Raw genomic sequence first — 22679 nt, 5'->3', positions numbered from 1 at the left:
TGAAATTGCATTATTTTATGTATGGGATTAGTCATGGAGGTCTACTAGGATTGACCCACCTTGCCTGGAAATTACAACAACAAAAAATTGATTTACAGTACTGCAAAAATGGGAACTGCAACAAACTACGCATACCCTTCGATGATGGGCAATATGGAAGATGAATGAATAAATAACAAGAGCAAAACATTCTGTGAAGATAACAGACATTTAATTCTGTAAAAATATCAAACTATATACAAACGTCTGTAAGCAATCATATGAACTGTACAATAGGGGGAAGCGGATACAAAAATATTCAATTTAAAGGTGACTTTCTTTTGTTCCATACGCTCCAAATATATTTAAGAACATAGCAATAAGTTACAAGTCTACAATATGAAAAATACAAACATTTAATTAATTCAATTTAAAGGTGACTTTCTTTTTTTCCGAGTGTTCTTTGTTTGGTTGATTAACTTTCAGAATGCCTCTATTTCTTGATGCAAGATTTAGGTCGGGTGTCATCACGTGGCAATCCACAATCTTATTGGATGCGGGCTCATCGAGCTTTTCTGGGCCACTGAAGTTCACCGCTTTCACGTGGACTCTCAAATGTTCTTCACCCCTTAAAACACAATAAGAAGAAATAAATTATTTTCCTTTTCTGTATAGCTTATCCTCACAGAGGTCAAGGGGGTGCTGGAGCAATCTCAGCTAAATATGGGCACCTGGCAGGGGATACCCTAGATTGCAGGGCACATGGAGACGGACAACCATTCACACTCACACTCATACTTTTGACCAAACTACTTTCTATCGTGGAACCAGTTGTGTCAATTACACTGCGCTAACATTTTAAGTCGAAAGAAAAAAAACAGTAAGACAATAAGACAATGGCTCGTTTAAAAAAAAAAAAAACTTAAGTCGACTCAGTCATGACTCATAACACCACTTTCAGTGTGTAGACCTAAACCAAAAAGTGCCTGTATATTGTAGGAGTGTACTTCAATACCTCTGGTGCTTGCGGAACGTGTCTGTGCTGGATTTAGGAATATAAAGAAGCTTCTTCAGTCCCATCCACAGGAACTTGGTCTGTTCATGGATCAGCTTTCGGATGTGCTCGATCCATTCCAGTTTGGTCTTAATAGTGGGCGCCTATTGATTTGGAAGACAGGCAAAAGTTAATGTGGCGTTTTGGACCACTTTTGAGAACCATATAAGCATCATATACTATTCACTGGAATTTCAATTACTGTAAGAGTTACAATACTTCTTTTCTGTTTTACCTTCAAAGAGAGAGAGAAGAGCATCTAACCTTGAGAACAATGATGTTGTTCGATGTGGAACGCATTGAAAGTGCAAACTTGCGGGGGTTTCCCTCCACGCGCTCTATCACATTTAGTTCGGAGAGCTGAGGAGGCAATGAGATTATCATTTTCACAGATTTGGTTCACATATAAAAATGGTGTAAAGGATTACTCACATTAAGTTTTCTCTTGAAAATGTATTTGTACTTTCCCTTGGTGTCGTTGGCCACCTTGCAAAAAAACAAGGTCTTCTCCAAGAGAAAGAGGTGTCTTTTTCTGCCCATTCGGAAGGGTGACTTGGAGTCCCAAACTTTGAAGGACTCCTCCAGGAGCAGCTCCTCTTTTATGCTCTCGTCAAACCCTGAAGAAGGGTAAAGTAGGCAATTTAAGAAAATGATACATCAATGAAAAGCAAATGTGTGGCCATCTTGCCAAGTGTTCATTCACCATCCACTAAGGAGAGATGCATGGCATCATTGATCATCATTTCTGTGTTTATCTTGAGTGTGTCGGGAATGACATCCATTTCGAATTTCGTTATGGCAAGAAAGTCTTCTGATTCAACAGGATCTATGATGTCCTCTTTAGAAAATAAAGTAAAACATCATGAATAATACATACATACATACATTATTTACTTTATTTAAACATGATTTAATCCTCCAGGAGTCACAATAACTTAGAAGGACACAAAGTATGATATGCATTGTCAGAAAAAAATGTTTTAAAAAGCCCATATTGAAAAGATAGCAAAAACTTTTCGTTTTCTCTTGGCACGTTCAATTGGACATTTCTAAGTCAGTTTTTCATCACTAGCATTTACTGACAACAACAACAACAACAACAACAACAACAACAACAACAACAACACAACAGGTGAACTTGCCTCCATCACTCGTTGGATAAATTAAACTGCATTTATGTTGTTAGAAAATTTTGCAAGTGTAATTCAACTTACCTCCTATTCGTTCAATCATTGCAATAATTTGAGATGCTAACTGTTCCATGTTAGAAAAGTCTTGTCCAAGTTGTTTCTGCAGGTTCCGATGTGAGTACTACTGCATATGACGCATTTTCATTCGGTTGTTGTTCATATCTCGGGGTAGACATCAAAGACCAAAGAGCGTTCCTTTGACGTCATCCTCTTTGATCGCGAGTTCAAATTTAGCGCCAAACAGTGATATTATAATCAGCAAAATTGCAGTTAAAAACGATTACATGTTAATCTTAAAAATATCCCCAAAAATTGGCAACAGAGAAAAACGATGTTTTTTTTCCATCACATTGAATTACTCACGCTTCTTGAACGTGACGTCACAACCTGTTGCAATGGCCTTCCTGAGTTTAGATTAATGAAACGTTTAAGTTCGTCCAGAAAATAAAGTAGCAGTTAACAACCTCATACTAATATTTTAGTGCGCAACAAAACAAAGCGCTGGGCCGCCCTGATGAATCTTTTATCCTGAAAAAAAAACGTGTTGAAAGATACACAAACTGCTGTTATAGTCTGTTGCTTTTCAGTTGAAATTCAAGTTGGAAAGATTTGAGCCACACGCTAGCCTGCCAATGCTAGCCCTACCACGAATTCGACTACATCTAGCATATTGTTGTTTATACAGGCCGAAATTTGTGTTGAAGTTGGTGGACTAAATATTTTGATAATACTGCATTAAAATACAACGTACTGCATACATTTCTCTTGCTCATTAATGATTCACTGTCATTTCAAATTTTTTAAAATACAGTCAAAGTAACACGACTTTTTGTGTTTTAACAGAACTTTCTTTACTATTAGCTTAGTTTCTTTCTGCTAGTTCTTTTTTGGAACCACTCACTGTTTGAGTATTGGCCATTCCATTAATTCTTAGATAACCCATCTACATAAAGAATTTTACTCAGAGGTTAATAAATGTTGGGGTTATTCTGGATAATATTGTAATAACTTTGCAGGTTATATAACTGTTAATATATCCATAACAGTAATAGACGGCGGAGCCCAGGGTAAAACACGTGTAGCTCTTTATTGCCACTCTCCAACAACCCACACACACACAAACCGGACACACAACACTACTACTTCCGGGTTACGCTGTGCTACCCCACGGCTCCAGGGGCGTGGTTAAACACTCTTCCATAACCCGAGGCAACTATCATTATCAATATATTACACTCCTCCCCCTTTAACTATGAAGTTCCTATTTAGACTTAGCACTCAACTCCAACAATTATCTTTGCCTCATTAACTTTTTATAATTTTACTTCTCAACTTGTAACTAAATTATTACTGCTAACACAACCATTAGACTCAATATTCCAGTCTTTGACATTTCAATCTCAGGAACTCTTTTCACATTTTTGTATGAACAGGAACTCTTTTATTTTAGGAACGACGTTCCTCACAACTGACCGATCACAAATTCAGTCGCTTCGGAGGTGCTCTATCTCTCACTGGGTACCTGCGCCCACACACCTCTGGGGAACTGACTGCTCGGTTGTCAGGTGTAACTGTCTTGTCACAGGCCACTGAGCCTGGCGAAGATGTTACACGTGTCTCTTCAGGTGAGTACGGGCTACCACCTACTGCTCCAGGTGTGCCTTTCCCCCCCACATCTGCGTGAACCACCACAGGGTACTTGTTTGTGATGTCCAGCTGCTCATCCGGAAGCTCCAATGTCTCTGGTCTGGACGGTTGGTTGTACAGCAGATGATCAATGTGGATCGAGCGTCGGCTCACACCATTCCACACCAGGTAGGTGACTGGTCCGAGTCTCTTTTCCACTGTTCCTTTTGTCCACCTCTCCTTCCCTCCACGGAAATTCCGGATCAGAACTGAGTCACCCTCAGACAGATGTCTCAGCTTGGAGGTGGTTCTATCATGATAGTGTTTCTGCTTCTCTTGTTTTGCTTCCACCACTCGAGCGAGATCTGGTTTCAGTAAGCTGAACCTGGTCCTGATTTGACGTTTTAAAAACAGTTCCGCTGGTGCACATCCTGTAACAGTGTGCGGTGTACTCCTGTATGCTATCAGGAAGTTAGCTAGCCTGTGCTGCATAGTTATTGTGACCTTTTGTTTCTTCTCCTCGAGTACTTGTTTCAGCAGTGATGCTTTCACTGTCTGAACTGCTCGCTCTGCCGCTCCATTGGAAGCGGGATGGTAAGCTGGTACCAAAGTTTGTTTTATTCCGTTGCTCAGCAGGAATGTCTTGTACTCCTGCGAAGTGAATTGAGGTCCGTTGTCAGAAACAATCTCCTCAGGAAGCCCGTAGGAAGAAAAAATGTTCCGCAACACCTCAATCATTTTGGCTGCTGTGGTTGTTGCCATGGCGATGACCTCCAGCCATTTTGAATGACTGTCCACTAGTACTAAAAAGTGGTGTTGGTCTTTCTCTGCAAAGTCAATATGTATTCTCTGCCAAACTCTAGTCGGCCATTTCCAGACGTGTAGAGGTGCGGTTGCAGGTAGTTTCCTCACACTCTGACAGGCGTCACATTGTTGTACTGTATGTTCTATGTCACTGTCCAACTGCGGCCACCACAAATAGCTCCTGGCCAAGGCCTTCATCCTGCACCCTCCCGGGTGTCCTAGGTGAAGATCATGCAGTAGTCGCTCTCGGTGTGCTGGTGGAATGATAACTCGAATTCCCCACAATATGCAGCCTTGTTCCACCGACAGTTCATTTTTCCTGAAAAAGTATGGTTTCAGTCTCTCGTCCTTGTTTTGACTTGGCCATCCAGACCGAGTCAGCTCCAGTACTTTGCATAGGACTGGGTCCTTGAGAGTGCTCTGTGCAATCTCTGTAGCTTGCACGGGAAGCTCATCTACTACTGAGAAATAGAAGATGCTGTTTTCCTCCGCGGTGTTATCCTTCCCCTTCCCGGGCAGTCTAGATAACGCATGTGCGTTGGCATTTTCTGCTGACGTTCTGTACTCTATACTGTAGTCACTTCCTCCGTCTTCATCTTCCTCTCCAAAGTCGTTGTCTTGGTCATCACTACCAAAGTCATCTGCTGAATCATTTTTGGTTTTGGGGAGTTTTTCCTCGGAGTCCTCACTTTCATCCTGTGAATCCTTGGAGCGCTTGTGCTTTTGCTCACGGGGTACTGCACGCACTTTCTTGGGCTTTGAGTCACCATACTCCTCATCTGCATCGTTACCGCCCCTTGCTGGTATAACTGAGAAGATGCGTGCCCAGTCCAGTTTGAAGTTTTTGAGCCAGTTACGGCCAAGTAGCGCTGGTCTGTCACCTTTTACGATCACTAATGGTAGCTTCCCACTCTGGGTCCCATATTTTACCTTGGCCGTCACTTGTCCCCTCAAAGGAATGTTCTCTCCGGAAAAAGTTGACAGCTGCACTTTACTTACTTCCAAAGGCAGATGAGAGAGATGCTTCTTATACACAATTTCTGAAACCAGTGTTACAGCTGCTCCTGTGTCCAGTTGCATCTCGAGAGGAGTTCCTTCTAATATGACCTGTACTGTCATTTCCTTCCTCCAATTCCCGACAGCATTTGTGGGATACACGGCATTCAAGCGATATGACTCCCACAGTTCATCATCCGCATTTCCTGTTGTCTCATTTTTATTTCCTTTTACATACTGCGTGTGTCCTTGCCAATTTTTAGTTTTACACATCCTTGCTATGTGTCCTACTTTTGAACACTTGTAACAAGTCTCTCCTTTATACCTGCATTCATGAGCGGCGTGGTTGCTTAGTCCACATCTGTAACAGGGTTGGTGATTTTCTCTTCTCTGTGGTCTGAATTTTCCACTTGTGGTTTTACTTTTCCAATCGCTGGTGGCTGGTTGGTATTTCCATGCACTTTTGCTTGTCTTTTCCTGGTCAATCTTATTTAATGTGGCAGGTTCTTCCATTTTGCTAGCGAACTCCAACGTACTCTTTGATGCCATCTCCATGGACAACGACAGTTCACATGTTTTTTTAAATGTTAGATCTTGCTCCGTGAGTAATCTTCTCTGAATAGCTTCCACTCTCAATCCACAAACAAATCTGTCTCTCATTGCTTCATCCAACTGGAGACCAAATTCGCAGTGGCTGGATAGCTGCTTCAACGCCACGATATAATCCGACACAGACTCGTTCTCTCTCTGATTCCTCTTTTGAAACTTGAATCGCTCCGCGATCACCAGCGGTTTCGGGTTGTAATGAGATGCTAATCTTCCACTTAGCACCTCATATGAGAGGCTACTAGGCTTCTCTGGTATGCAAAGGTGTTTTAACAATCCGTAAGCCTCTGCACCAATTATAGACAGGAACACGTTGGTTTTTTTTACCTTCCTCCACTTCGTTGATGATCATCCATTGCTCAAAACGTTCCAAGTAAGATTCAAAATCTTCTTTAACTGCCTCGTATTCGCCGAGATTTCCCAGGAATCTGGCCATGATGCAGCGCCGCCGTTAGCTTAGCACTCGTGCTAATGCTAGTCTGCAAAGTCACGTTACCTCCTTGTAACGCCTTAATCTCTTCGTCCGAAACTTTTAATCCCTACCGCATGGAAAGGGATCCCATCCTCGTCGCCACTGTAATAACTTTGCAGGTTATATAACTGTTAATATATCCATAACAGTAATAGACGGCGGAGCCCAGGGTAAAACACGTGTAGCTCTTTATTGCCACTCTCCAACAACCCACACACACACAAACCGGACACACAACACTACTACTTCCGGGTTACGCTGTGCTACCCCACGGCTCCAGGGGCGTGGTTAAACACTCTTCCATAACCCGAGGCAACTATCATTATCAATATATTACAAATATTATAGATGAATGCGTTTTAATTACTTTTGTATAAGAGTGTCTTTAATTTGAGACTGGGGCAAACTCGAGGTCACCCTGCTGGCTCCAGCTTGTTGACGTAACACCTCACCCTCCAAGGACTGTTTACTGGGAGATACACCTCGCAACCCAGACACCCAGATGCAAGTTCGCAATGAAGATCTGCGAAGGACTCATAAATTGCTTTGACTGGGACGCCGGCAGTTTACCTTATAAAGAAATTATTATGCTTATACTGCAAATTCTTACGCAGGTGTTTTGGTTTTGATCTAATATGAGCAGTTGTTTTTTTACCTTAAGGGTGTTATTCAGTTATCTTATGCAACTGTTTTGAATCAGATTACATTAAATGTTTTGAGTATGTCGCGACTAAATGGAGAGAAGAGTATGCCGCTCTTCAGAATCCTCTTGAACGAAGGCGAGTTATGAGTGATTCTCCTTGCAAGTTGTAACCAGTGTATGTTTAAAGATGTCTTCCATGTTAATTAAATTGTATTAATAATTAATCCAATAACCCGGAAGCCACCTTTAGTTGTAGAGGTTCACTTGCCTGACTTCAGTGCAGGCAGGCGTGGGTTAGATTCCCCCTAGTGGTGGTTTGATTGAAAGTGCGGATGGTAGTTTGTCTGTTTGTGTACCCTATAACTGACTGGCAACAATCCTTAGGTGTAGTCTGCCTTTCGCACCCCCGCAACCCTTTCGAGGATGGGCAGTATGGAAGATGAATGAATGAATGAATGAATAAATAACAAGCGCAAAACATTCTGTGAAGATAACAGACGTTTAATTCTGTAAAAATATCAAACTATATACAAACGTCTGTAAGCAATCATATGAACTGTACAATAGGGGAAGGGAATACAAAAATATTCAATTTAAAGGTGACTTTCTTTTGTTCCATACGCTCCAAATATATTTAAGAACATATGACTGTTCACAAGCAAAAAGTTACATGTCTAAAATATTTAAAATACAAACATTTAATTAATTCAATTTAAAGGTGACTCTTTTTTTCCAAGTGTTCTTTGTTTGGTTGATTAACTTTGAGAATGCATCTGTTTCTTGATGCAAGCTTTAGGTCGGGTGTCATCATGTGGCAATCCCCAATCTTATTGGATGCGGGCTCGTCAAGCTTTTCAGGGCCACTGAAGAAAAAAAATTGGCACATAGGTTGGAAGGCAGGAATTATAACAAGTCATTACACATGTTTTCAAAGAACTGTTTACTTTTGACCAAACGACTGTCTATTGTGGAACCTGTTGGGTCGAGTACACTGCGCTAACATTTTGAGTCGAAAGAACAGTAAGACAATGGCTCGTTTAAAAATAAATAAAACTAAAGTCGACTCAGTCATGACTCATAACACCACTTTCAGTGTGTAGACCTAAACCAAAAAGTGCGTGTATATTATAGGAGTGTACTTAAATACCTCTGGTGCTTGCAGAGCTTGGCTGTGTTATGATCCCGCTGCGTCGCTGGGTCGTCGCAGCGCGATCGGGGGTATCTGTTACGGTCGCGCCGCGTTGTGCGCCGCGACCGTGGATGTAGGACGGGACCCAAATGCAGGAGGCAGGAGAGGACGAGGCATTAGCGTGATAACGAGTCCTTTTAATGCATCAACCAAAACGTGCAACAAGCGTGGCCGCATGCGGCGTGCATACGGACAGAGGCAAACAGGAGGGCAGCAGCATAACGACCGCTAGCTACCGCTAGCAACTGCTAACAACAGTCCATGGTAGAGTATGATCCGGCGACGTGTGATGACGCGTCGCTTACTTAAATACAGGAACTGAAAGTAATCATTGGATTGGCTACAGCCGGTACGTGTCGACGGCAACCCAGGAGGGCCAAAAGGGCACTCCTGACAGGCTGTGCTGAATTTAGGAATATAAAGAGGCTTCTTCAGTCCCGCCCCCAGGAAGTTGGTGTGTTCATAGATCAGCTTTCGGATGTGCTCGATCCATTCCAGTTTGGTCTTAATAGTGGGCGCCTATTGATTGGCAAGACAGGCAAAAGTTAACGTGGCCTTTTGGACCACTTTTGAGAACCACATAGGCATCCTATATTCGCTGGAATTTCAATTAATGTAAGAGTTACAATATTTGTTTTCTGTTTTACTTTCAAAGAGAGAGAGAAGAGCATCTAACCTTGAGAATAATGATGTTGTTCAATGTGCAACGCATCGAAAGTGCAAACTTGCGGGGGTTTCCCTCCATGTGCTCTATCACATTTAGTTCGGAGAGCTGAGGAGGCAATGGGATTATCATTTTCACAGATTTTGTTCACATATAAAAATGGTGTAAAGGATTACTCACATTAAGTTTTCTCTTGAAAATGTATTTGTACTTTCCCTTGGTGTCGTTGGCCACCTTGCAAAAAACCAAGGTCTTCTCCAAGAGAAAGAGGTGTCTTTTTCTGCCCATTCGGAAGGGTGACTTGGAGTCCCAAACTTTGAAGGACTCCTCCAGGAGCAGCTCCTCTTTTATGCTCTCGTCAAACCCTGAAGAAGGGTAAAGTAGGCAATGTAAGAAAATGATACATCAATGAAAAGCAAATATGTGGCCATCTTGCCAAGTGTTCAATTACCATCCACCAAGGAGAGATGCATGGCATCATTGATTGTCTTGGAAATGCTAAGCATCACCTCCACGGCTTCCTGGAGCTCGCTATTCCTCTCACAATTTTCCAGGAGGTTCTAAATAAATGGAAAGAGCATTAAGACATTGCTTCCACAGAATCTCATTTTGGCAATTTCCTGTATGTATGTGTAACTGAAGTCTAAATGTCGTTCAAAATCTTGTTTTCATAATACGGTAAAGTCATTTTACTCATGAATGCAGTAATACCTTGACATAACAGTGCCCCGACATACGAGAAATTTGAGATACGAGTAAAATTTCGAGCAAATATTTACCTTGAGATAAGAGACAAACTTTGATATACGAGCATATAGCTGCTGCTTATAAGAACATCAACTCTCGATAGGTTCCTTTTAAAAACTATGGCTGAAAGTCAGGGTGGAGGCGGGGCAAATAGAGCCAACCAGGGAGAAGAAAGGTATCAAAATTTACAACAAAATTAGAATTAAGTTTAGTGTAAGGTTAGATTAAGTTTATTTTTGAGTGTCTGTATCTTAATCCAAGTTCATTTAAATTTGTTTTTGTTATGTTACGAGCGCGTTTCCGTGCAAAAAGTCTCTCTCTCTGTCCCTCCCTCTCTCTCCCCTCCGCAAAATCCATCTAATTTTAGTACTATTAAACATGATAACCAATAGTTATTTGTTACTCTGTTAATAGATGGCAAATTAGAACAAATAAAAATGTTTTACCATTCCAATATCCTGTTTTTTGGTGTTTTTTTCAGAGGGTTGGAAACAATTAATTTGCTTTTAGTTCATTTCTATGGGAAACGATGATTTGAGATACGAATAAATCGACATACGAGCTCAGTCCCGGAATGCATTAATCTCGTATCTCGAGGTACCATTGAATTGTTTAATCAGGAAGTGGTGGTTTTGCTGATTGTCACATATTATGAGTAGGTAAAGAATGCAAATAATGTTGGTTTATTGAATAATACTAAAATCTTACCACCATTTTTTGGACATACCTTAAGCAGGAGTGGATATTGCAAGATTCTCTGTACAGGCTTGAACAGGTAGGAGATGATCGTGTTTGGCAATTTGTGTTTTTGCTGAATTTTCTGTTGAACACACACAGAAAGAGAGAAAAGACTGTAAGATCATGAAAATATGTGTCCTGAAGTCAAGTCAAGTTAACTTACATCAAAGTAGTTCCGAAAATGCTCCATGATGAGTTTAGAGGATCGTGGATTATTCTTGCAATAATCCACATACAAGTGAAACTTCCCAGCCTACAAACAAGATAAATTGTTAGGGAATCATTATGGGTCAATTGTCAGCATGATATTAGTTATGGATAAAGCAATAAATACCCATGTGACAAAGCAGTGTCCAACCTCTTCAGGCATGTCTTCATATTTCTCCAGTTCTTTGAGAAAGATGCTGTAAAAAAGATGGTTAATAAATACATTTTAAAAAGTAAATGGCGTACATTGTCAACATCAAAGATTTACATGTGTCTCATTTAATTAAATAAAAGCGTGCATCCTAATAGACTTTTGGTACTTTCCATCAGGTAAGGCAATGTTTTAAGAATTTACCAAGTCTATTTGTTAAGGTTGGTGTACTCTGGTTGAAAACCATAAACCCTCAAAACCTTGACATAAAAGGCTAGTTATGGTTGTAGTTTTCATTTTTTTGTGAAAAGTCACACTGTCTGTCTACTTACTTCTGGTGGAATTCATAGAGCTCCAGCAGGTTCCCAAAGATCACATGCTGCATTTTGCTGATTCCTGGAGGGCTCTTATTGGTCTGCATCTCCCATGTGAAAATCTGCCAATGCCACACAAGAATTCACTTGGTTAGAGATTGTCTAAAATTAAATGGATGGAAACAGAAAAGAAACTCACGTCAATGCACTCGCCCAGGTCTCGCACGTATGTCTTCTCTGTTTGAATCAGCTCTGCCACAATAAACCTAAATAACAAAAAAATGAAGAAGGCATAAATGTGCATGAGTGAGGACATTTAAAAATCTAAATACTACTAAGGCTTAGGCCAGGGGTCGGAACCTTTTTGAAAGAGAGAGCCATAAACAGTTCCTATTTTCAAATGTCATTCCTTGAGAGCCATACTCACAATTTAAAAGTCAAAATACATGAAAATGTAATTTTTAAGTCATTTTACTACTTTTAAAGTACAAAAAGTCTGAAGAAGTTGTTACGCTGTTGCTAATCAATGAATATCAATGGGTTCAATGAGTATCAAAGAGAGAATGGATGCAGTAGACTAATGAAAAAATAAATCAATGCCAAAGTGCCGACGTGACCTTCCTATTGGTGCGTTCAGGACTCGGCTCTCTCACCACCGGTTTCCATATTTTAGCTCAAATGCACCCGTCAAAAGAGCCACATGTGGCTCCCGAGCCATAGGTTCACTACCCCTGTCCTAGGCATAGACATCATCTTCTCTTCAGCAGCAAATAACAAAATCTCTTTACCAATAAAAAAAATCCTACCTGTTAAATGAAGCTACTAAATTCACAAATGAGCCACATACCTTTTTTTGGAAGCAGATTTTTTTTCTGTGTTTATCTTGAGTGTGTCGGGAATGACATCTGTTTCGAATTTCGTTATGTCAAGAGAGTCTTCTGATTCAACAGGGTCTATGATGTCCTCTTTAGAAAATAAAGTAAAACATATCACGTTCAATTGGACATTTCTAAATCAGTTTTTCATCACTAGCATTAACTGACAACAACAACAGGTGAACTTGCCTCCATTACTCGTTGCCTAAATGAAACTGCATTTTATGTTGTTAGAAATAATGTAATTCAACTTACCTCCTATTCGTTCAATCATTGCAATAATTTGAGAAGCTAAGTGTTCCATGTTGGAAAAGTCTGGTCCAAGTAGTTTCTGCAGGTTCCGATGTGAGCACTACTGCATCTGATGGATTTTCATCCGGGGTTTCTGTTCATATCTCGAGGTTGACATCAAAGACCAAAGAGCGCTCCTTTGACGTCATCCTCTTTGATCGCGAGTTCAAATTTAGCGCCAAACAGTGATATTATAATCTACAAAATTGCAGTTAAAAACGATTACATGTTAATCTTAAAAATATCCCCAAAAATTGGCAACAGAGAAAAACGATGTTTTTTCTATCACATTGAATTACTCACGCTTCTTGAACGTGACGTCACAACCTGTTGCAATGGCCTTCCTGAGTTTAGATTAATGAAACGTTTAAGTTCGTCCAGAAAATCAAGTAGCAGTTAACAACCTCATACTAATATTTTAGTGCGCAACAAAACAAAGCGCTGGGCCACCCTGATGAAACTTTTGTCCAGAAAAAAAAAACGTTTTGAAAGATACACAAACTGCTGTTATAGTCTGTTGCTTTTTAGTTGAAATTGAAATTGGAAAGACTTGAGCCAAAACCTGCCAGTGGTATCTGAAAATGCACACGCTGCTAATGCTAGCCCTAACACAAATTCGACTACACCTAGCACACGTGTCAAAGTGGCGGCCCGGGGGCCAAATCTGGCCCACCGCATCATTTTGTGTGACCCGGGAAAGTAAATCATGAGTGCCGACTTTCTGTTTTAGGATCAAATTAAAATGAAGAGTATAGATGTAGATTAAATTTCCTGATTTTCTCCCTTTTAAATCAATAAGTGTAATTTTTTAATCAATTTTTTCTGTGTTTTTAGTTCAAAAATCATTTTGTAAAATCTAAAAATATATATTAAAAAAAGCTCAAATAAACTTTGTTTTAGATCTATAAAAAACTGAATATTCAGGGCTTTTGATCCAGTTCTTTCAATCCATTTATTAAAAAAATATATCTAAATATTATATCTAAAATGGTCCGGCCCACATGAAATTGAGTTGACGTTAATGCGGCCTGCGAACCAACCTGAGTCTGACACCCTTGATCTAGCATACAGTTGTTTATACAGGCCGAAACTTGTGTTGAAGTTGGGGGACTAAGTATTTTGATAATACTGCATTAAAATACAAGGTACTGCAAATATTTTTCTTGCTCATCAATGATTCACTGTCATTTCAGATTGTTCAAAATACAGTGAAAGTAACACGACTTTTGGTGTTTTAACAGAACTTTCTTTGTACTATTAGCTAGAACCATTCAGCCAGCCCTCCGCTGTCATACACATGGGATCAGCTGTGAACAATACGCAGCAGAAAGAGCAACTCCTCGATGTCGCTGGAAATCCAAAGCTGGACAAAAGTGCCGGGAGAAGAAGCGACGCTTCAGACCAATTATTCCATCTATTATTATGGTGAAAGTGAGATCGCTCCCCGATAAGATGGAAGAGCTGTCGGCCCTTACCAGGCCGGAAAGGGAGTATCGGATTCGGGAGTGTTGTACTCTGTTACTGTTGATTCTTCAGCTCCAGACATCTGAGGGACTCTGCAAATAAGCATGGATGAGTACATTTTAACCTCCTTATTTTGCATGGAGTTGTACACCTCTGTTAATGCTATCAGTTTAGCTGTTTGTGCATAGACTGAGGTGGTAATATATATATATATATATATATATATATATATATATATATATATATATATATATATATATATATATATATATACTTCAGCAACACGCTTATTTATTTATATATTTATTCTGTATGTATTTATTAACTTACCTATCTATTTATGTCAAAAATGCCTTTCCTATTTCTGCATCCTCACCCTCTTGCTACTGTGACAATGAAATTTCCCGAATACAGGATGAATAAAGTTATCCAATCCAATATGTGGGAAATTATGTCTGTTCAAAAATCAATTAATTTATCCAAACAAGCCCAATTGTTTGAATACATCCAATTTCTGCTCTGTTGTTTTCATGTTTGTAAGGTATTACTGTATATCAAAACAAACCTTGAAAAACAAATTCAAAAATTCCAGCACAACCGAAATAGCTCAATTTTGTGACTTTCTGTCGGGTTTTTGTGTGGAGGTGAGTGTATCTGTGCCCGTCTTTTCCCCTCCTCTCGTAGTCAGCTGTGTTCAGTTTCTTTGATTAAGCTTTTATATGTATATGAGGAGTGTTTGGTGACGTCTGGCGTGGGAGTATTGCTACCTTTACCTTATGTGTCTTGTCCAGTAACTCATGTTTTTGCCTTTTGTCGGTTTGCGTTTCTGCCTCTGTTTATTTTGTCACTTGGATATAGAGCTTTTGCCATTAAAAGCCCACATTTTTTCACCAGCAATTTTTGCCGTCTTTTCTTCCCTGCATCCTGGGTTCAACTTTGCCACAGCCGACCCTAAACATGACACATTTAAGACAATGGATTATTTTAGATTTAAAGTGATTGTACTAGTATGTGGAAAAAATACTGAAACTCTTATTGGATGGTTTCCTACATTGATTTTAACACGCAGCCAGCTTTTGACCCTTAAACTACGGGAAAAGTGCGGTTCCATAGAGACTCTATCCACTGTTGAAGCTGACTAACGCAAGCGAATGTGGTCTGAACTCAACCTTAGTGTGTGGGCCATATTTAATGATGATTTCATAATTTGCTGTGGGCCATTGGTAACTGGGCGCCTGGCTCCAGTTGGCTTGTGGGCCATATGTTCAACACCACTGCTGTATTCCGTAGTTACTCATTGTATGCACCCGTCTGTCGCTGTATATCAAAGGGGTGAATGAATTATTGATGCAGTCTTTCCTACTGTCCTACCTAAAACAGCAGCAATATTCTTGGATATTCCCGATAGAGGAATTGGATATCTTTAATGTGTCACATTGGTTGCCCAGACTGCAGCAGTCCCCACGTCACGTAGCCCAATTAACCAATCAGAAACTATCCAGGCTCCTCTTTCACGATGAATTCGCAAGAAGGGACACAACGCATGCCCGAAGGCGGTCTTGACGACCGAGACCACAAAGGTGGTGGGAAAGACAATAAAAATAACATCACAAATGACATTCGAATGATTTAAGAGGTGGTTTACATCTGACAGATTGGCCGACCATAATAGAGAAAAGACACAGTGATGGTTCAGAACCTTGGACAGCACCCTCCTGGAATAGGATACCCGAAGGTGTTCACGTCACCTCACCACCACAAATTTTCCAAAAGATAATTGTACAGGTAAGAATATTTCAGTTATTACCACGGTAGTTGGCGATTGTGAGATGAGGATTCGTAAGTTAGCACAATTTAATTTACAGACCTCCTAAAAGTGGTAATACCAGGAGAATGTTTCATTTCGGTTCCTATGCTTTAGTTTCCCGTTTTTTAAATAGCGCATGGGTGTCGTGCACCTATTTTTTTTACAAGGATTCATCGACGTATCCATGTACATTTGCTACATTGCAGAAAACTGCGTGTGCTTTCTTTTGGCGCATAGGGACATCTTGCAGTCTGCCATAAGAGGGCGCTAATTTTATGAATGTCGATCGGAAAACCTTACATAATTTTGGAGCATTTTTACTAAATGCATCAAAACCACTAGAAAAAAAATCATTAGGGTCAAAATCACTTCTAGTATTTTTTTTGTCCACAGAGACAATTGTTTTGAAATATCTAACAATTACACAATCATTGAACAGGTACAATATTTACCAACAAATAAATAAGCAAAAAATTCTGTGAAAATAACTATGACATTTAATTTTGTAAAAATATTAAACAATATACAAATATAAAAACAATCATGTGAACTGTGCAATAGGGGAAAGGGGATACAAAAATATCCAATTTAAATGTGCCCTTTGTTCCAAATCCTCTTAATATCTTTAACAACATACAAGTACATACAAGCAATAAGAGATACAAGTCTACAATATGAAAAACACAAAATTCATAGGTAACTCTTTTTCCCCATATGTTCTTTGTTGGTTGATTAACTTTCAGAATGCCTCTGCTTCTCCACCCCTTATGACACAACAAACAACACATTATATTTTATTATTAATGTATTTTACCTAATCACCAGTGACCAGGGAGAAAACCACATGATGATATTGGAATAGTATATAGAGGCTTCTTCAGTCCTACCCCCAGAAAGTTGGTGTGTTCGTGGATCAGCTTTCGGATGTACTCGATCCAGTTTAGTTTGGTCTTAATGGTGGACGCCTATTGATTTGGAAGACAGGCAAAAGTTAACGTGGCCTTTTGGACCACTTTTGAAACCCAAATAAACATCCCATATTCACTGGAATTTCAATCACTGTATGAGTTACAGTGGTACCTCGAGATACGAGCTTAATACGTTCCGGGACTGACCTCGTATGTCGATTTACTCGTAACTCAAATGAACATTTCCCATAGAAATGAACTAAAAACAAATTAATTTGTTCCAACCCTCTGGAAATACACTCAATACAGGATATTGGATTGGAAAAACTTTTATTTGTTCTAATTCGCCATCTATTAACAAAGTAACAAATAACTAGTGGTTTAATTGTACTAAAATGTGTTTAACAGTACTAAAATTAGACGGATTTCGCGGAGGCGAGAGAGAGACGGGGGGGGGGGGGGGGGGGGGTTCTTTTTGCATGGCAATGCGCTCGTAACATAACATAAACAAATTTAAATGAACTTGGATTACGATGCAGACACCCTCAAAAATAAGTTTAATCTAACCTTACACTAAACTTAATTCTAATTTTGTTTTAAATTTTGATACCTTTCTTCTCCCGGGTTGGCTCTATTTGCCCCGCCATATAGGTGTGAAAATACAGCACTTTCAAAGAGAGAGAAGAGCATCTAACCTTGAGAACAATGATGCTGTCCAACGTGCAACTCATCGACAGTGCAAACTTGCCGGGGTCTCCCTCCACGTCCCCTATCACATTTAGTTTGAATATCTTAGGCGGCGGCGCGATTATAATTTTCCCAGATTTTTTTTCACATGTAAAATGGCATAAAGGACTACTCACATTAACTTTTCTCTTGGAAATGTATTTTCAGTTTCCCTTGGTGTCCTTGGCCACCTTGCAGAAAACCAAGGTCTTCTCCAAGAGAAAGAGGTGTCTTTTTCTGCCCATTTGGAATGGTGACTTGGAATTCCACACCTTGAAGGACCCCTCTAGGAGCAGCTCCTCTTTGATGCTCTCGTCAAACCTTGAAGGAGGGTCAAGTAGGCAATATTAGAAAATGATACCTCCACAAAAACCAAATGTGTGGTCATCTTGCCTGTGTTCATTAACCATCCACCAAGGAGATGCATGGCATCGTTGGTTGTTTTGGAAATATTAAGCATCACCTCCAGGGCTTCTTGGAGCTCGCTTTTCCTCTCACGACATTCCAGGAGGTTCTAAATAAATAGAAAGAGCTTTAAGACATTGCTTCCACAGAATCTCAGTTCGCCAAGTTCCTGTATGCATGTGTAACTGAAGCCGACATGTTGTTCAAAATCTTGTTTTCATAATGCGGTAAAGTTATTTAACTTATTAATGTTATTCTTTAATCAGAAACAATTGGAACTTGTGGTTTTGCTGATTGTCACATATTACGAGTATGTAAAGAATGCAATTCATGTGGTTTACGGAATCCCGTATTTTCTCGCATATAATTCGCCCCTAAATTTGCTTTAAAATCGTTGAATTTTAAAATTTCTCACATATAAACCGCCCCCTGATTCACTATTTTCACCTCCATATTCATGGTTTTAACTGGGAGTATGTGTTACTTTGAAGGGAAAATAAGAAAAAATACTCACACGGGTTATTTCTGAGATCCTGTATGAATCCAAAGGATTGTCTGATGGATTGCACATTCCGAAAAGGTTGTTGCCTGTACGTGGATGAAATAAAAGTCATTATCAGAGGGGGGACTTGGAAAAGCAATGTATTCATTCACATGCAGATTTTCAGAAAAATACCGTATTTACTCGTATGTAAGCAGCACCCTTAAAATTGCCTTAATGTTGAATTTTACAATTTACAAAGGCCCTGATTTACAATTTTTGCCTCCATATTCATGGTTTTAATAGGGAGTACAAATGTGTTACTTTGAAAGGAAAATCTTAAGAAAAATCATCGCAAGTGGTATTTCTGAGATACTCTTTTTTTAAAGCAGATTATTAGGGTCAATATCATAAGGAAGTTTTAATATGCCTGTCTTTGTAAATGCAAAATATCAATTTATTTTGTTTGAAAAAAGAAAATGTCTATCTTGATGAGAACCTGATGCTTTTTAATGACAGAAATTAAAATTTTCTCATCAGAAGTTTAAGATGTTGTGGCGGACAAATTGCTTATAATGTCAAAACATCGATTATTTTATGGTTCATATTACTGCAATAGTTGTCACTTTTGAACAAGAAATAAAAAGAATAAAATCTAAGCAGAATTTTGTTTTATTTCATAATCCTAAATGTACAATTTCCTTTCAAAAAGGAAATAACGCAAGTACAACCAGCAGGTGTGTCCATACCGGTATAATGTTCACCAAGTCTTTGGGTGGAAAAATAGCATGAGATACACATTAAACAGCTATCAAGGCTGATATTTAGACAATCGACCGCAAGACCTTCGATCAGCCTTAAATACTATTGGGATGTGCTGACATGGTAAAAGTGACTTTTTTTTTCACTTTTTATGCAAGATGGTTTTTCTTCTTGAATTTCATTCATAGGTGTTAAAATAAATTGTTTTGCGTTTTATCGGTTTATCTTTTTCTTTTTTGAAATAAATGACAATATGGGCCGCATTGTCTTGCGTCAAGGTGTTTCGTCTTTGTCACCTTGCAGTTTCATGCATGTCGTCTTTTTATGCGCATATAAACTGTACCCTCGACTCAAGTCATTTTTTGTCCGACAAATGCGGCTTATATGAGAGTAAATACGGTAATATAGGCACAAAAACAAATATGGATACTTAAAGAAATTCATCCCGTAATGGTTGTTTTCTTATGGCAAAACAGAAAATAACCAACAAATAGTAAATGTTAATTTGCCAACATCTACTGGTAAAAAGAGTATAGCAACACTAAGTGTTGTGCGCATTTAAGGCATTCCCTTGATCTAGTCATTTTTTTTGTTACAAATACAGCTTATATGCGAGAAAATACAGTAATACTAAAATCTTTCCAATATTTTTAGGCATGCCTTTACCAGGACCGGATATCTCAAGATTCTCAGCACAGGCTTAACAAGGTAGTTGATGATCGTGTTTGGGAGTTGAGGTTTCTGCTGAATTTTCTGTTCAACACAGAGAGAAAAGACTGTAAGATTATGAAAATGTGTCCTGAAGTCAAGTTTGACATTTAACTTACATCAAAATAGTTCAGAGAATGCACCATGTTGAGCTTAGAGGATTGTGGATGGTTCTTGCAATGATCCACATACAAATGAAACTTCACAGCCTACAAACGGGATACATTTTTACGGAATCATTATGGGTCAAATGTCAGCGGGATAGTGGTTATGGATAAAGCAATAAATACCCATGTGACAAAGCAGCGTCCAACCTCCTCAGGCATGTGTTCATATTTCTCCAGTTCTTTGAGAAAGATGCTGAAAAAGAGATGGTTAATAAATACGTTTTAAAAAGTGAATGGCGTAGATCAACATCAAAGATTTATGAGTCTCATTTTATTAAATTAGAACGTGCATAAAAACGTTGCCTTACGTAAGCCAATGTTTTAAGAATTTACCAAGAGCAGCCTCATTTATTAAGATTTTTCAACTCTTTAAAAAACAAACACTCGAAACTTTGACATAAAAGGCTTTAGGTTTCATTTTTTGTGAAAAGTCACATTGTTTACTTGTGGTGGAATTCATATAGGTCCAGCAGGTTTCCAAAGATGAGGTGTTGCATTTTGCTGATTCCTGAGGGCTCCTATAGTTGGTACGTATCTCCGATGTGAAAATCTGCCAATGCCACACAATTCACATGGTTAGAGATTGTCTAAAATAAAATGGATGGAAACAGAAAAGAAACTCACGTCAATGCGCTACACAGGGTCTTGCACGCATGTCTGCTTGAATCAGCTTTGCCACAATGAACATGCTAAAAATGAAAAAAGGCATGAATGTGCCAGCGACTGATCAAGCAAAGTAGGCATGGGTGAGAGGATATTTATAATTGAAAATAAGGGATATTCTTGGCATTTACATCTTCCATTCAGAAACAAATAACAAAATAAATAATAATAAATAAATAAAAAATCCTACTTGTTAAATGATACTACAAAATTCACAAATGGATAATGAGCCACATACCTTTTTTTGGTAGCAGATTTTTTTTCTGTGTTCATCTTGAGTGTCGAGAATGACATCCATTTCGAATTTCACTGCGGTTAAGCCAGCGGACATTTGCGTTTTCGTGGTCAAACTAGCGGACGCTCAAAATAGCCCCCCAATGAATCCAAGCATTACGGTAATTCAATTCAACACAGAATTGCAGCGGCTAACTTCTTGTGCTTGTAGTGCTTTTAAACCTTTGAAAATACTCTCAACAGTCAAAAAACTGCACCACATAACTCCAGCATTATCCTTATTTAAAAATGAAATAGTGTCAGGCTTAAAAAATACTTCACTTCACAAGTACAATATTATGTGAATCCCCCCCCCCCCCTTTTTTTTCCATTTCATCATCCATATCACGCATCCTCGAAATTGTTGCGAGGGTTCCTATATGCGTACTTTGTTCAAGGTTGCAGGTCCCATTTTTGTGGTACTGAAAATCAAGATTTTTTTTTCGTAATTTCCAGGCAAGGAGGGTCAATCCTAGTAGACCTCCATGACTAATAACATACATAAAATAATGCAATTTCACGGATTAAATTAGGAGAAAATTGGAATTAAAATGTGTAGTAAAGGGTTGCGGGGTTTTGTGGTACTTTCCAGGCAACGTGGATCAATCCTAGTAGCAAACGTCCCCGACGACTCACAAACTCAAAACTATTCAATTTCCCATACTGAATTTAGAGAAAATTGGAATTAAAAATGCTACATGCGTACTTTTTGTTCAAGGTTGCATGTCCCACTTTTGTGGAAATGTAAATTAAGATTTTTCATAGTTTTCAGGCAAGGTGGGTCAATCTCAGGAGTGAACCTCCGTGACTACTCACATTCTCAAAATCATGCAATTTTACAGATAAAACAGAGAAAATTTGAATTAAAATTCCCACATGCATACTTTGTTCAAGGTTGCACTTTTACAATTTTTGTGGTACAGTGGTACCTCGACATACGAGTGCCCCAACATACGAGCAATTTCAGATAAGAGTAAAATTTTGAGCAAATATTTACCTTGAGATATGAGCCAAATTTTGAGATACGAGAAAGCCAAGTGGCCAAGGCATGAGAGGCTGTTTATGATTTTAGCGCAATGTCTTTTTTGCCGCATCTCTTTCGTGTATACAGATATCTACGAGCACTGGGCGGAGCGTTGCATTTTCACGTGTTTTTCCCCGTTAGTCAATGCATAATACAAAGTGAACAACAATGGATCCAAAGCAAACAGATGGAATGAAGAGTTGTGCAAAGAAAAGACGAACGATGACAATCAATATTAAGCGCGAAATAATTGAAAAATATGAGTGGTGTCAGGAGCGGCCTGTTTGTCCCTCCTGACGTGCCGTCAGAGAGCAGCTGCAGTCAATCTGCTGATTGCTTCCTGTTTTGTTATTTAAGGAGCAATGAGTCATAGGACCATTGCCGAATCGTTCTTCTGTTCATGCGTGCGCGCAGCATGCTGCCGTTTTACTTTCCAAGCAATTGTTGATTTATAGATCCCTGTTGATTTATTAAAGGATGTCGTTTGAAGCCAACTGCCTGATTCAACTCCCGTTTTCCCGCGGATGGGTCCTAATATTTTCCCGATCGCGCCGCGACGACGCAGCGACATCGTAACAAGTGGTGTATGTGTCAGGGAGCTTGCTCGGCAATACGAGAGGAATACTTCAACGATATGCACCCTCCTGAAGCAGAAGGACGTGACTAAGGAAGACTAAGAAGCCTTCCAAAGGACTAACTCAGCCATAGGCAAACTACGGCCCGTGGGCCACATCCGGCCCGTTAG

At 39.3% G+C, this 22679-nt stretch overlaps 2 protein-coding genes and 1 long non-coding RNA gene across 3 annotated transcripts in view; 1 reads left to right on the top strand and 2 right to left on the bottom strand.

The window, feature by feature from the left end:
• The first annotated feature begins 15279 nt into the window (after positions 1–15279).
• The window catches only part of LOC144066887 (gonadotropin-releasing hormone II receptor-like), a 252259-nt gene continuing 244859 nt past the window's right edge, over positions 15280–22679 (top strand). The window contains exon 1 of the mRNA XM_077590296.1: positions 15280–15795. The gene's annotated coding sequence lies outside the window, so the exon portion shown is untranslated. The remainder of the gene's footprint in view (positions 15796–22679) is intronic.
• Positions 16292–17768, bottom strand: LOC144067300 (uncharacterized). Its single transcript, XR_013297896.1, has 3 exons — positions 17589–17768; positions 17421–17494; positions 16292–16782 (listed from the first exon to the last, which is right to left on the bottom strand). It is a non-coding gene; the product is annotated as an uncharacterized LOC144067300 (long non-coding RNA).
• Positions 17767–22679, bottom strand: part of LOC144067508 (triple functional domain protein-like) — a 78696-nt gene continuing 73783 nt past the window's right edge. The window contains exons 5-7 of the mRNA XM_077591324.1: positions 19766–19852; positions 17825–17965; positions 17767–17772 (exon numbers count right to left, since the gene is read on the bottom strand). Of these exons, the coding sequence (XP_077447450.1) occupies positions 17767–17772; positions 17825–17965; positions 19766–19852 (234 nt within the window). The remainder of the gene's footprint in view (positions 17773–17824; positions 17966–19765; positions 19853–22679) is intronic.

The sequence above is a fragment of the Stigmatopora argus genome, chromosome 21 (assembly GCF_051989625.1).
Source record: "Stigmatopora argus isolate UIUO_Sarg chromosome 21, RoL_Sarg_1.0, whole genome shotgun sequence".
NCBI classification, from domain to species: Eukaryota; Metazoa; Chordata; class Actinopteri; order Syngnathiformes; family Syngnathidae; genus Stigmatopora; species Stigmatopora argus.
Note: the sequence above shows the minus strand (reverse complement) of the source record. Positions and strands in the feature narration are given on the sequence as shown.